This window comes from Hordeum vulgare, chromosome 3H (assembly GCF_904849725.1).
Source record: "Hordeum vulgare subsp. vulgare chromosome 3H, MorexV3_pseudomolecules_assembly, whole genome shotgun sequence".
NCBI lineage: Eukaryota > Viridiplantae > Streptophyta > Magnoliopsida > Poales > Poaceae > Hordeum > Hordeum vulgare.
In genome coordinates this window covers 28667730-28683889 of record NC_058520.1, presented here as the reverse complement: position 1 = coordinate 28683889, position 16160 = coordinate 28667730, and the positions used below count along the sequence as shown (strand labels likewise).

The 16160-nt window shown below is 46.0% G+C and overlaps 1 protein-coding gene across 1 annotated transcript; it reads left to right on the top strand.

Moving 5' to 3' along the window:
* The first annotated feature begins 4483 nt into the window (after window positions 1–4483).
* Window positions 4484–5684, top strand: LOC123439399 (xyloglucan endotransglucosylase/hydrolase protein 3-like). The gene is made up of 4 exons (XM_045116117.1): window positions 4484–4664; window positions 4774–4874; window positions 4999–5198; window positions 5312–5684. Exons 1-4 carry the CDS (start codon window positions 4484–4486, stop codon window positions 5682–5684), a joined length of 855 nt encoding a protein of 284 aa, XP_044972052.1.
* The last annotated feature ends 10476 nt before the right edge of the window (window positions 5685–16160 follow it).

Sequence of the window (16160 nt, the reverse complement as noted above, 5' to 3'; positions counted from 1 at the left end):
GTCGGCCTGCCCGCGGCCTCGCGTGCCCTCCGTCGCCGCCCCTGCTCGTCGCCCGCCCGCGACCCCGCCGGCCTGCTACGGCTCGCCGCCCTCCGCCGTCGGCCTCCGGCGTCGGCCTGCCCGCGGCCTCACGTGCCCTCCGTCGCCGCCCCTGCTCGTCGCCCGCCCGCGACCCCGCCGGCCTGCCACAAGGCCCGCCACCCCTGATCGGCGGCGCCGCCGGCCTGCGTTTCACCCCGCCGCACTCCGCCGCCGGCCTGCGCGCGGCACCGCCAGCTTGCCCGCGGCCTCGCGTGCCCCTCCGTCGCCGCCCCTGCTTCTGCAACGTTACTTTCGTTGCAAAATTTTCTGAAACTCGACCGTTGTTGCAAAAAATTCTTCCGTAAAAATACTTATGTTACAGAAAGACGAAGAAAAAAAAATCTGCAACAAGCAAATTGTTTCTGAAACTCGACCGTTGTTTCAGGAATTAACGGATCCAAAGTTTATTTCTTGCAACAAAGGGAAAGTTTCTGCAACTCGAGCGTCGTTTCAGGAATTAAGTACAGGAGCGGATCGGACGGAGCGGATCGAACGTTACGCACGAGATCTAACGGCTGTCGAGGCGGTGGATGTTTAATAAATATCCACCGATAGATGCATAACAGTCCCCTTTAAAAAGAGTCCGGCATTGAAATTAACAAAGTCATCAACCAATCAGGATTACGATACATGATTACATCCATACCTTGACTAGAAAAAAAAAGGAAAAAAGATACACAGGCACCGGAGAAAAGCTCACAAGGCTCGCATTCAAAAGCTAGAAATCAGACATTGAGCACGAGATGGTAGCGACCTCTTGCACGCACAGGACCGAGGAGAAGGCAACAACCGGCTCAAAAAAGGGAACCCACAACAATGCAAGGCATGTCGTTGACAGAACACGAGGACTTGGAGGAGACGAAGTCAAAACCAGATCCATCATCAAAGAAGGCCCCTTGCCTCCTCGTCCGTCTCGAGGGCGTCGCATTGTTGAATGATGGATATGTTCACCCTTGAACCTGGATGGCTGGCAACCAACAAACCCAGAGGAGTGGAACCAGGCGACCCCACCACTTGCCGCCGATGACTCGCCTAGAGCAAAGCAACGCGAGAAACCAGAGCTCTGAAAATGCAGAAGGTAAGCAGTCCGAATGTACACACTCTGTCCACATCGCCGCGAAGCCCACATCCCATCCTTGTTCCCAAAATGGTGCCTTCAAGAAGGTTACGACACCAGAGGCATCGCCGCCATCCAACAGAGTTGAGGTGTTACCCCCGGGGGACAAAGGGGAAGGGGATGGGAAACAAGACCTGGCCGGTGCCTCCAGGAAGGTGAGCGGCGCCCGCCGGCGTCGCCGTCGTCATAGCCGACAAGGCTGGCAGGGTTTCCCCCGGCCTTGCATCCCTGCGCCCGCTCCCACCCGACGAAAATCGGAGCCCCATGTCGAAGCAGGCCGGATGTGGGGGGATGAGCTTGCTAGAGAGGTGTAGCGTGGAGATGGCCAGATCTCACGCAGTCGAAGCCGACGCCACCGCAGTGCCCTGGCCCGCATCCTCCGGTGGTCTCGCTGTCCACACGGCCGAGAAACGTCGGCCCGCACCACGAGCAGCCGAAGGCCGGAGGCGCCACACCAGTCGGGGCCGCCGCCCCACAGCCCCGAGGCCCCCTGCGAGCGAGGCGAAGCAGCTAGGGCCCCGCCACCACCTTCATCAGCAGTGCTCCAGGCTTGACCGGCGGCCGCCTTAGGCGGCGGCGAGGAGGGATCGAAGAGGGAAGGGAGGCGGCACAACTAGGGTTTCGCCCCTCGGGTCGCCCGAGCATAGTGACGCGAGGGAGAGAGGGGGGGGGGGAGGATCTCCTCCATTTCTCTTTACTCCACATATTATTATGTTTGTCTATAAAAATATACTCCCTTCGTCCGGAATTAATTATCACATAAATATATAAAATTGATGTATCTAGAAATAAAATACATCTAGATACATTCATTCATATGAAAGTATTTCGGGACGGGGGTATATTCTATAATAAATTTCACTGCCAACTAAGTATAGTAGTATAATATGAAAGTATATTCCATAACAAATTTATCGATATTGATTTCATGTTATGACTATTGATACCCTCCGATCCATATTAACGATAGCTGACTTAGTATAACTTTGTAATACTCTACATTTTTGGTAAAAGTGGAGGGATTTTGACGTAAAACATTATGATCTTTTTAAATAGGAGAGAATATGGGCGGAGAAAAAAATGGAATGGAGCTACATTTACGGAACAAACTTAAACTGATTTTTCAAGCAAATTTGAAATTTCTAGAAAGATTTTAGGCGGCTACTACAAATCATCCAGGTGATTTTAGTCAAATTTAAGCCGCCTGGGTAGCACCACGCCGCAGCAGCTCTAATGGCAACAGGCAGCAGCTCCATTACAGCCTCGCAGGAGCTCCATTGCAGCCTCACAGGAGCTCGGACGGGTTTTGCAGTGTTGTTTCACTGCAGCTCCGGCGACGCTCGATGGCGCTTCATTGTAACCTCATCGGAGCTCCAACGATCCACATGGCGCTTCACTGCAACTCCGACGACGCCCGACGGCGCTTCATTGCAACCTTGTCGGAGCTCCGACGACCCCATCGGAGCTTCACTGCAGCTCCGACGGCGCTCAACGACGTTTCATTGTAACCTCGCCGGAGCTTCGTTGCAACTCTAGCGAACCATTGCGGCCCGACGGAGCTCCAGCGCAGCACACCCCCCCCCCCCCCCCCGGCGATGTTTTGTTGCAGCACCGATAGGTCCCCGGCGATGCCCCATTGGAGCACCACGCAGCTTGAAGCGTGGACAGAACGTCGTCGGACCCTGCTGCAGCACCTCCACCATCCTCGGGTCCGGCCGACTGCACCCATGGGAGCATCGACGCCCGCGGCCCTACCTCGCCGCCCGGTGCGCGTCTGCTCTTGCAACGGCCGGCGGCTCGCCTTGCGCAGTTGCGACGACATCTTGGCGGTGTGCTTGGAGCAGATGACGGCAAGCTCTCTGTGGTAACGGTGTGATGATGGAGCAGGTGACAGCAAGCTCGCATGGGGGTGGTGGACTCGTGGTTGTGTGCTTGGGTTGATGAAGGAGACAACCCGAATGGATAAGGCCCTGTTTGGAACCATTCAGATTATATAATCCGGTTTTTATAATCTATTATGTCTCCAAACAGGATAAATTATATTACAGTTTATAAAAACTAGATGACCAGATTATTAAAAATTCATAATCTACTCTACCCGAGCTAAAATCAGATTATGGATTAATAATGACCCATTACCCTTGGAAACTTAAAGATAATTACCTACTGCCACCGTCAGTGTCCTCCAAACATGTCCACCTAGATTATTACCTTTGCAGCTAAAAAACAGAGGGCAAACATGTCATTGTACAATATAAAACATGGATTACAGTTTATATAATCTGACCTCCAAACATGACCACCTAGATTATTTTTATAAACCAGATTATATAATCTATCTTCATAATTCAGATTATTATAATCTATTGTGGTTCCAAACAGGGCCCGGGATGGATGGCTCGTGATGCTTCCAGGAGGGAAACGATAAAGATACGCTAGGTACAGAGGCACGTGGCAGCGAGGGGAGGAGGTTGACGCGTGGAAAGAAATAATCCGGTAGATTTTAAATGTTCTCCAAGATTTTAACCAAAGTTCTGGTTCAAAGTTAATAAATAATTAAATCATTCCAAGAGGCTTTGATGTGTTGTGGAGATTTTCCAAACAAGTAGATGATGGAGCTGGTGCAAAGGAGATAATTATGTTTTCAAGAGATTGTTTTATGCACTGTTGTATATTGTTACGCGAGTTCTCCAAATACACTTCCAAAAATGGCGATAATATGTATTATCAAAAAAGGGAACAAATGAAATTTGCAATTTAAGAAGTTTCATGCTATGGATGAATGATATTTTTTTCATGAAATACACTACGGTTTTGAGATGAAGAGAGAAGATAACTATTTCCTTTTTGGGAATAATTAATTCAGTTCCAACTTCATACAACAACAATTAAGAGTGATGGGCCAGGGGTTAAAATAATAGGCGAATCTACAAGAGTTAGTGGCAAAAAACTTTAAAACTATCATATAATACATATAATTAATGAATTAATTGCGTGCCAAAAATGCAATGTTTGATAGTTATTTCTAGTAAATGTTTTCTAATTGCAATAATTTACCTTTTTCCTAACATTTGTTTATAAATTACTACTTTTTTGCTCGTCAATTACTACTATTTCTAGGCGATTAAATTTTTAACAGCCCCTAGTTTGTGCAAACAAGAGTGTGACAAATCTAGCTTATATAAGGGCCGTGGTCTAATGCATTGAGGCGGTGTGAGAGGCGAGCTCTTGGTTAAGCAGGAAGCACACACGCGTAAATAGATCTCTTGTCCAATGCAACTAGCAATGGCTTCCAGTTTGCAGCCATGGGTTCTCCTCCTCATCCTCCCCCTCCTGTCTTTGGTACTCAGCTCGGCGGCACTTGCGGCGGTGTTCAACGATAACTTCGTGGCAGTAGGGGGTACAGATAGCAATCACCTAGTTGATCAGGGGACATCAGTTCACATCGTCTTGGATAAGAGCTCTGGTACATTATCATTTTTTTTCCCGCTACATATTGTACTTATTTGATCGATTGAATTGGACAAAAAAAAATTGATTGAACTTGACCCAAAATTTGCTTCTTTGCAATGCAGGGGCTGGATTTAGTTCCAAGGAGGCGTATGGTTCAGGGTTCTTCCACATGAGGATCAAGACACCGCCCGGGTATAGTGCCGGAGTCGTAACGGCCTTCTATGTGAGTGTTGCAACATGCGGTTTCTACATGCTCATGCTGCATATGTTATATGCTAGCCTAGCCATTTCCTGTAGTTTGATGATGAATACTAGGAGTCAGATATAAATGTATCTTGTACATCTAGCTCACGACGGAACCCGAGCAAGGTGACCACGACGAGGTGGATCTCGAGTTCCTGGGCAACGTGGACGGCAAGCCGGTCATTCTCCAGACCAACATCTTCCTAAACGGCAAAGGCGACAGGGAGCAGAGGATCGAGCTTTGGTTCGACCCGGGAGCCGATTTCCATGACTACAAGATACTCTGGAACCCCTACCAGCTTGTGTATATAAGTCCATCCATCATCCCCTAGCTACTCCTTAATTTTGCCATCTGCTGAGCCTGAGCGGATCAATTCATGTTTATGTATCGCGTTTACCTGGATCGACCGATCGCAGGGTGTTCATCGACGACACGCCGATACGGGTGCTGAAGAACCTCGCGCCCGGCCAGTTCCCGGCGAGGCCGTTCAAGATCCGGGCGAGCATCTGGGACGGCTCCGGCTGGGCGACGGACTTTGGCAAGATCAAGGTCGACTGGAACCGTGCGCCGTTCACCACCGTTTTTCAGGATTTCGACGTCGATGGCTGCCGCGCCACCGGAGGCGCGCCGTGTGGCTCGCCGAGCCTGCCGTGGAACGGGATCCAGAGCCTCACGCCTGCGCAGTGGGACGCGTACAAGGACGCCAAGAGCAAGCACACGACCTACGACTACTGTACCAATAAGGATAGGGCGTACGCCCAGCTGCCGGGGGAGTGCAACAACAACTAACTAGCCTTTGGTCTGGTTTCGGATCAGATACAAGGAATCCATCAACTCTCTGTTACTACGAACGTAATATGACCTAATTTTATTTTTATTTTATATAGTAGCAAGGAAGAAGGAAACATTTTCCAGTGATCCAAATCTAAAATAAATCATCTAAACTAATTTTTTTTGCGTTGGTAAATGAGTTTTATTCAATTTGTATAGGGTTACAAGGCAAAAGATCGTCGACACATGGTGGACCTCGACCAAGCCATACATCAGTAGTGCTCTCTATACGACTATATAGGGCCACTCGATCTGATACACTATTTTGCACACGACTAATTTTCAAGGGAATAAAAATTCTATCTACCATAAGATGACGAATCTTAGTAATTAGATGTCCATAGAAAGATCTGGTTAAGCTGTCACTAGACAAAGCAGAGAGTGCCAGAGAGGAATCCGATTGGACTATGACAGGAAGCTCACAATGCTGGATAGCCAGAGCCATACCCTGCATAATCGCATGTAACTCCACCTCCAGTGCATCGTTGCAATTAAAAATGCAACGGTAAGCCGCAAATATAATGGTCCCATCGTGTCTCCTCGTGATCATACCCACCGCTGCAGAACCATCAGATTGGAGGTAAGAACCATCGACAAACAACGCCACCTGCTCCGATGGTGGCCTCGTCTATGGAGGGGCCTAGATCTCCTTCAGCACAACGGCTGGTTCCTCCAGCGCCAAAGGCATCTTGCCTTTGATAATCTCTTTCGTCGAGTACTTCCTGGAGAGATCTAGGGACTGCAAATAACTCTGCAGATATAGGACTGTTGCAGCCATCGTAGGCACTTCTTTCCCGTGCACTAAGTCAAACCAGAGGGACCAAATCGGCCAAATCGGCATGATCACACAGTCTCGCATCAGTTCATCACAGCTTGCCAACACATTCAGTAACCAACCCCGCCCTGAGTCTTGCAGCAGCTCCTGCCGCGGCAGTCGCCACACCGATCCCATTTGTAGCCACACCTCCCGCCCATGATCACAGACAACTAAGGCGTGGAAGCTGGTTTCCTTCTCCTTTGCACATAAGGGATGTGTATCCCTTGTAGCAATATGACGGTACTAGTAGCCAAGGCACCCGAGACTACCTTCCAGGAGAGGATCCTCATCTTCAAGGGCACTCTCGCACCCCAAATGCAGCGCCAGATCGGCCACTCCTCGTATGGGATGACGCTTGATGCGCCCTCGACATCAGGGATAGTACCCAAGGTAGCAAGCCGATAGGCACTTCGCACGGTGAACTGCCCGCTCCTCTCCGGGAAGCAAGCAAGGAAGTCTTGGCCATTCCTTGGCGAGGTACGAATCTTTAGAATCGCATGAACGTCCATGTCCCAAAAGTGTTCTCTCAGTCTTTGCACATTCCAAGCACCATGTTCATCCAGGAAATCAGCCACCCAATTGAAATGACAGTTCCGCTTTGGTGTGACTGGCCGAAGGTTGAGACCCCTCGGTACCAAGCATCTCTCCAAGTTTTAATTAACATACCATCTCCCACACGCCAAATGATGCCTTTCTTCACCAATTCAAGACTGCAGACGAAGTAGCAGGGAACACAGTATCCAATAGATTATCATGGGGATAATATTTAGCTCTGAGGAGTCTAGCACACAGTCTATCTGGACAGTCCAACAAGCGCCAAGCTTGCTTGGCCAGCAAAGTCTGGTTGGAGGCCCTCATATCGCGAAATACCATGCCCCCCATAGACTTGGGTAACATCATCTTTTCCCAACTCAGCCACGCCATCTTCCTCTTACCATGCTCCACCCCCACCAATATTGCCGCATCATCCTTGTCAACCCATCACAAATAGACGCTGGCAGCCTGAAGACGCTCATTACATAGGTGGGGATGGCCTGCGCAACCGCTTTGATCAAGATCTCCTTATTGCCCACATACACAAACTGTTCGCTCCAATCTATCAATCTTTTTCTCAATCTCTCCTGAAGTGTTTCAAATTGCCATTTATGCATTCATCCTTCAGGTACCGGTAAGCCCAAGTATTTGGGTTCAAAAACTTGCTGTGTGATTTCCAATATGCCTTTCACCTCCTCCGCCACCGCCGCATTACAATTGTTAGAGAACAAGATGGAACACTTTTCTTGGTTAATAAGTTGACCCGTCACCGAAGTGTAAGTGTTCAACAAACCTTTGACAATGCTAGCTTGCTGGCCTGAAGCCTCAAAGAACAACATTGTATCATTCGCAAAGAGCAAGTGAGAGATAACCGGTGCACCCCGCCATATGCTAAGTCCCCTCAAGACGCCGTCAGGGCCGGTTCTGAGATTTCAGGGGCCCGGGGCGAACTTAAAGACGGGGCCCTTAATATAAAAGTATTAGTATCAATAAAGAGAGATTTCTATTGACCAAACTTGATATATATTGATTTTCCAAAAAACAAATGATACATATCACTAGTGGGGACAGGGCCTATAGTCCCGGCCCGTAAGGGGCTTTAGTCCCGGTTCACCAACCGGGACCAAAGAGGCGGGACTAAAGGCCTAACCTTTAGTCCCGGTCCTGTCCCAAGCCGGGACCAAAGGTGCTCCACGTGGGCGCCTCGGAGCGCCCTCAGGGGCAGGCCCTTTAGTCCCGGGTCTTAACACGGACCGGGACTAAAGGACCCGTCTGTTTATTTTGTTTGTTTGATCCAAAAAGATACCTTTTTAATTTATTTTTCAAATTTTATTTTTGAATATTCTTTGATTTGTTTTTATGTTTTATTTCAATTTTTAAATCTTTGATTTATTTGACAATTTAATCAGTGGGGACAGGGCCTATAGTCCCGGCCCGTAAGGGGCTTTAGTCCCGGTTCACCAACCGGGACCAAAGAGGCGGGACTAAAGGCCTAACCTTTAGTCCCGGTCCTGTCCCAATCCGGGACCAAAGGTGCTCCACGTGGGCGCCTCGGAGCGCCCTCAGGGGCAGACCCTTTAGTCCCGGGTCTTAACACGGACCGGGACTAAAGGACCCGTCTGTTTATTTTGTTTGTTTGATCCAAAAAGATACCTTTTTAATTTATTTTTCAAATTTTATTTTTGAATATTCTTTGATTTGTTTTTATGTTTTATTTCAATTTTTAAATCTTTGATTTATTTGACAATTTAATCTCTAATCACCCATCCTCACTACTCTAGCATAGATTACTCATTTCAAATCGTCTAACTTCTCGGCCGGTCACCCATCCTTTCACTGCTTCAGCCCGAGCACGCTTAACTTCCTGATTCTATCGTCCCTAGTTGCCAAGTCTGCACTTGTTGTTTTCCTGACAATAGTAAGCTATCAATCCTAAACAACCTAGGGTTTGATGTCATGTCACATGATTTAATTTTTTGAATTCAAACAATTATTAAAATAAACAAAATAAGTAATAATAATAGTGAATTTCAATGAAAACAACCTAAAGATTTTAAATAAAATTATTTTTTCTTATTTTTGTGGAAAAAACATCTTTTTGCCATAACTTTTTTTACATTTGGAATTTTGAGCATCTGAGAAAACTTCACCGGGCAAGCCCCGATGAAATCGATTCCCAATTTTCTCTAGTTTTTTTTGATATATTAAACTTTTTTTACGTCGTATGCAAAAGTTATGGCCGTTTTACATTTTCCCCTTTTTTGAAAAAACGGTCAAAATTCATATCTCAAAATTTGTATACCAACTAGGCACTAAAACCTAACTACATCTCAAAGGATTTTATTTTTTGAAGATTTTAGCAATTTTGTTTATTTTCTACAAAACTAAAAAAGACGGTCCCGGAGGGTAGAGTTTGAAAAATTCAGAATCCCCCTTTAGCCAAGAGTCCAATCATACCCATCGACTACATTTGCTAGCACCGTCCCCGCCAGAATTACAACTAAGGTTAACCAAGCCAGAGTTAACCCTTTCTAACTTTATTTGCTATGTTGAGCTAAATGACCCTGAAATTGAAAAGAACTATAATGAACTCTAAAAATGTTGAAACTTGGCATGGTATCATTATTTCATCCACATAGCTTGTGCTAAAAAGTTGAGAGGGTTACGACAAAAACTGGATGCACTTCGTGTACAAACTGGACCATCTACTTTGAAGTATCACGGTTTCGGACGAAAACCCATCTGCTAGAAAGATATTTTATTTTTTTACTTATTTCAACTTCAGACATTTTATGCATTTTGTGCATTCAATATAAACCATTCAAAAACCACATCCTAAATTTCGACCCTTTATAACTTCATTTGCTATTTTTCATGCATTTAATGATTTTTTGACCTAAATGACCTTGAAATTGAAAAGCCCGACAAATGAACTCTGAAAAGGTTGAAACTTGGCATCGTATCATCATTTCTCCCACATAGCAGGCGCTAAAAAGTTGAGAGGGTTACGTCAAAAACTGGATGCACTTCGTGTACAAAATGAACAATCTCTTTCGAAGTATCAGGGGTTCGAACGAAAACTCATCTATTGCAAAGGGATTTCATTTTTTTGAACTTATTTGAACTCCATACTTTTTGTGTGTTCAAAATACACCATGTAAAGCCACATCATAAATTTTCAATACTTTCTGACTTCATTTGGTATTTTTCATGCATTTACTTACTTTTTTCAGCTAATTGACCCTGAAATTGAAAAGCACTACAAATGAACTCTGAAAAGGTTGAAAGTTGGCATGGTATCATAGTTTCACCCACATGGCATGTGCTAAAAAGTTGAGAGAGTTACGATAAAAACTGGATGCACTTCGTGTACAAACTGGATCATCCTTCGAAGTATCAAGGTTTCATACGAAAACCCATCTGCTACAAAGGCATTTTATTAAAATGATTTTAATTCTGGACTTTTTATGCATGCAATATGCACCATACTATAACATGTTAAAATCTACAGAAAGTACTAACTAAAAATAATAAAAAACAACAATTAAATGACTAAAACAACTATATAAGCAAAACAATATTGTTTTAATTAAAATCCAAATTTAAATTATTCTAAAAATAACCAAATAAATCTTACTATGATAACAATCTAACAGATGACTAGGAGAAAAAAGAATTAAATTAAAAACTATTTGTAAACTCAAGTTATTCGCAATTTGGGTTTGAAGCAAATTTGAACAAATTCAAATTTAAACCATTCAAATTTAAAAACTAATTGCACAAACAGAAACTAGACAAAATTTTGAATCTAATGCAAAAAGAATCACTCAAAAGAAAATTAAATATCCTAAAAGATATAAGCAATTTAAAACAGAAACTACAAACAGAAATAAAATTTAAAAACAGGAAAAAATAAAAATACAAAACCCCTTTAGTCCCGGTTCGTGTCTCGAACCGGGACTAAAGGTCTACCCTTTAGTCCCGGCTCAAGACACGAACCAGGACTAAAGCCTCCAAGCTCTTTAGTCCCAGTTCGAGACACGAACCGGGACTAATGACCGACCGGCGCCCTTGGCGTTCGAACCGGGACTAATGCTAACATTAGTCCTGGTTCGTAATGGAACCGGGACTAATGTGTAAATTGAGCTGGGACGGAAGCCCCTTTTTCTACTAGTGTATAATTTTGGAGTGTTTTTTATCATGGATGTCGAATGACAAAAAGGTGCAATCTATCTGAAAAAATGGTGTGATTCAGTTGATGAATAAAAAATCAGTGAGAGCATAAGCCTTCATGAATTTGTTGATTAGAATTTCAAAATAATAAGTGAGGTTACGAGTCCACAATACTACAAAATGACATCAATATAGCTGAATTACGTATGTGGCCTCACACATAGGAGTAATAGGTATATGATGTTAGCTGGTGATTGAAATTGATGTAAAGAAGAACAGTGGTATGCTATCTTATGGCTTTCCCATTTTTATATTTAAGTTAGACAGATAGCAGACAATAAGTTATCTTTTGACGAAATCGTTTTTCCTTGGTTCTACAAGTGTGTAGTATTTCTACAGGCAAAACTGGACAGTCAGACTTGGACTAATCTGACGAAATCAGAGTTAATGTGGGAAGATGATATAATACAGGCAGAGGATTAACCATCGATTTTCGGCACCATTTCAACATAAATTCGCCTAGCTAGAATTAACAATGTAATGACCCCAATCATACGCAGAATCAGTGGAAAAGAAGGCACAGCAGAACCCCATGTTGCTACCTAGTTGCTGACCCGCAGAACTCCCAATCAGTCAATTAGTGAGATAAGCATGGCACACCTGTTAGCTGGTTGTCGTAAAACCCTATACATGCTGCCGATTTGCCCAACCTCTGGATTTCTAACGCCACCGTAGACCATGCCGCCGTTAGATAAGGAACCACACACAATCCCAAAGATTAAGTGCCACAGTTGGAAGGAGCGATCCTTTTTTTGTTTGGAAAAGCAAGGGACGATTTCAGCGGATCAACATGCAGGCTGGGCCCCCCCTAGCGTTCAGGGGCCCGGGGCAGCCACCCCTCCCCCCTCAGAGCCGGGCCTGGACGCCGTCCCCAACAAATTTGGAAATAAGAGCAGATAGAGCATCAACAACAAATTAGAATAAAAACGGTGACAATGGATCACCTTGTCGAAGCCCCCGTGATGGTGAGAACTCCTCGAATAACTTTCCATTGAACTTCAACGAATATGTGGCTGATTTCACACAAGCCATAATCCACGTGATCCACTCCGCCGAAAACCCCCACTTGACTAGGGCCTTCTCAAGAAAATCCTAGTCCACCCGATCATACGACCTTGGATAAATCCAGCTTGTATGCACACACAGCGGGCCTATTCTGCTTCAAGGATTGGATATGCTGAATGCACTTAAATGCGATGATGGAATTATTAGAGATGAGTCTACTCTGGTTTTCAGAAATTAGGTCCACCAGCAGAGGCCGAAGGCGGTTCACCAAACACTTTGAGAGAATTTTATAGATCACATTGCATAAACTTATCGGACGAAACTCCTTAAGATCCTTGGGAAAAGGAACTTTTTAGATCAACACAATAGCAGTCTCGTGAACGCCCTCTGACATCACACCTGTATTAAAGAATTCCAGTATCACCGATGTGATCTCACCCTTCATAACAACCCAATTGCGCTGATAAAACCTTGCTGGAAAGTCATCCGTGCCAGGAGCCTTCAACGGGCCTAAATCAAAGAGCGCATTAGACACTTCCTCCTCGGAAAACGGCGAACATAAGCGCTCATTCATCGCAGGGGATACTTTTCCAGTAATATTCTCCAGAACCGGCTCCGGGGTAAGGGTCGGGTCCTTCATGAAAACCTCCTTGAAGTATGAAGTAGCCATCAACTCCATATGAGAGGGAACCGAGCACCATGTCCCGTCGCTGTGTCTTGAACGTTGAATATGGTTACGGCGCGCGCGCCATATAGCCCGCCGATGAAGGTAAGATGTGTTCCTCTCCCCCTCCTTGAGCCACGTTATGCGAGATCGCTGCAACCGGAGCATCTCTTCCCGGTATAGAAGCTCGTCAAGTTGAAACATCTTCTGCCGAATGGTCGCCCTACACGCAACGTGAGTCTGCAGGTCCGCCAATTCAGAACGAAGCTTTTCAATCTCGGACATGACATGGCCGTAATTTCCTTGCTCCAAGACCGCGGTTTCTGCATCATCTCCTTCAAGGCATCTCGCACAGCCCCAAGATGTCCCTCCGGCTTGCACTTACCCCAACTCTCTGTAATCACTGCCCCAAGACTCGGGTGCCGTTCCCACATAATTTCATACCTGGGGGAATTTTTTGGACATCTTGGTTCCACATGAGTTAGCCGCACCAGGATGCGCACATGATCTGAACATGAAGCCGCCAGGTGCACCACCTGTGCAAACGGAAAGGCCTCGTTCAACACAGCATCATCACACGCTCTGTCAAGTCAGACGCGCACATTCCTTTCTCCGAGCTGCCCATTATCGTATGTGAACGGTGTCCCCGAGAAACCCAAGTCCATGAGATCGCAAGCTTCCAAGCAAACACAAAAATGGAGCATCTGATTTTCAGAATGTTGCGACTGCGAGAAGTGTTCATGTTGCCACATTGCCTCATTGAAATCTCCACACACAAGCCACAGATTAGAAGACACTGCCCGGAGAGTTGACAAGGCACTCCATATGCGATGACGATGCTCCACCCGTGGCTCTCCGTACACAAATGTTGTTCTCCAAGCTTTTTCATTAGCATTATCCACAATTTTAACATCAATATACCATGCACAAGAATCTAACACGATTACTTGCAGATTTTCGTCCCAAAATAATGCTAGCCCCCCACTAAGGCCATCATTTGAAAGTTGAAACACAAGTGAAGCCCTTCATTTTAAGTCTCCACTTTAGCTTCTCCATCTTGTTTGAGGCTTGACGAGTTTGTGACAGAAAAATCAGCCCCAGGGAATTGGTTTTTGAGAGGGCCAACACCTCACAAACTGTTCGGCGGTTCCCCTCGGCAGTTTCACATTAAGATACTCATTGTGCCCGATGGTCCTCTTCGAGGGAGGCTGCCGATCTTTCTTTAGACAGATCTTGGGATCCAATCCTCACTCTCTTGCTGTTTGAGCTGTTGCCAGGTGAGGTATTCTCGCCCCCCCCCATCTTCGCCCAACCCTTGAGTCAGAGCTAGCGTAGCTGCAGGTAAGACATTCTTCTCCTTCTCTGTACTAACCGAATCCATGGCCAGCCTCTTCTGGGCCGGCGGATCAACTTGCATGTCCCTCGGGCCGTTCTTCGATGGGCTAGTCACCGTGTCGACTAGGTACGGGTCTGTAGCCTTCTTCACTTCCTTCTCCTTTTTTGGGGTGAGATGTTGCTTCTGCTTCTCATTCCCACGCCCCGCCTCCTCAACTCTTTCTCTGTTCGGACCATCAGCATACAACCATTGTCCAAACTTCGTATCTTTCTCATCATGAACCCCGAAGTCGCACTCCTTGTAGTCATGTCCAATTAAGCCACAAACGCTGCAGAAGCGAGCAAGCTTCTCATATCGAATAAGGAACACCTGCCTCTCCTCCCCCCTTACAATACCGACGAACTTTGTGAGGAGTTGGCGGATGTCATGGCAAACCCTAACCCTCACATAATCACCGCAGGTGTTACCGTTCAATCTCATCTCCAAGATATCCCCACAGTTCCGCAGCAGCGATTCCACCATATTGTTTTTACAAAACCCATCTGGCAACTTGTGAATTTGAAGCCAGATTGGCATGAACAGCATGGGCACCTCCTCCGCCTTGGTGAAACCATCATATGGACATATGAGTACTAACCAGTTCCCGAAAAGCCATGGCCCTTGTGCCACCATGCACTCCCAGTCTCCGAGACAGTTCGCGTGAACGTCGAACATGTTCGGTCCGACGGGCCCGAACCTCACGTGCTTCATCGGGTTCCAAGCCGCACACATATATTTGTAGAAAGCAGTCGGGCTGAAGGTTTTATTCGTGTGAACCCTATCCATGGCTAACCAACAAACTCCCTCATTGATCACATGATCATCCTCTTCAATCACCAGATCATCAAACTCTTCGTCCTCCAGGTTGAGCCATTCCATGTAGTCACTGAGATCCGATTTACCGGCACCACCGCCACCACCGGTGGTCCCAGACAGGGTATCCGCCATTGGATCCATCACTGGCCACCGAGAGGAGACGCGCGATCCACCGGGGTGGGACGCACCGGCCACGAGCATGCGATCGCTAGCCGGGGGAGCCTTCGATCGTAACGGGGGACTCTTTGGCGATGGAGACGGCAGGGATGAGAAAAACCCTAGGCTACACGTAGGGGAAGTTGTAGCACTAAATCATCTAAACTTTAATATATAAAAGGATGAGAGACACAGATCCCCAAGCAATCTTGCCATGCTGTCATCCTATCACTTCGATGCTGAGCACTAAATGCGTTTTGCGCTAAACACGTTTCTAAATCTAAACTAGCATAATAAAAGCATAAAGGCCCGAGACAAAAGATGGATCCATGGAAGATGGCGGCGACGTATTATGAAAGTGCGTCAGACCGGCTTGCGTTCCAAACCTAGTATGTGGCTTGGTTGGGGCATCCGACTTTATATGTTAGGCATTTGTGTGATGTCTGTTTGTTATTAGATTCGGACTACCGAAACCTTCATCAAATGGATATGAGTAGCGACAGATGTTGCTAAGATGATGACTTCAGACTTCTTGATGTACTACTTTTTAAGGTCTTTGTGAATAATTACTAAAATGACTGCATGTATCTTTCAGATGCAGAAGTCGGTGCTACTTCTTGAGCTTGCGTTGGTTTTCCCTTGAAGAGGAAATGGTGATGCAGCAAAGTAGATAAGTATTCCCCTTAGTTTGTTGAGAACCAAGGTATCAATCGAGTAGGAGGAACAAGCAAGGCCCCAACCTTAGCACCTACACAAACAATCAAACACTTGCACCCAACGCTAAAAAGGGGTTGTCAATCCCTTCACGGTTATTTGCAAGGATGAGATCTGATA

What these genes read in the sequence shown, in the direction of transcription:
- LOC123439399 (XM_045116117.1), top strand. Translation starts at nt 4,484, where the DNA reads ATGGCTTCCAGTTTGCAGCCATGGGTTCTCCTCCTCATCCTCCCCCTC. An exon ending in GAGTCGTAACGGCCTTCTAT is followed by an intron (nt 4,875 to 4,998) that starts GTGAGTGTTGCA and finishes TTGTACATCTAG; the next exon opens with CTCACGACGGAACCCGAGCA. An exon ending in TGGAACCCCTACCAGCTTGT is followed by an intron (nt 5,199 to 5,311) that starts GTATATAAGTCC and finishes GACCGATCGCAG; the next exon opens with GGTGTTCATCGACGACACGC.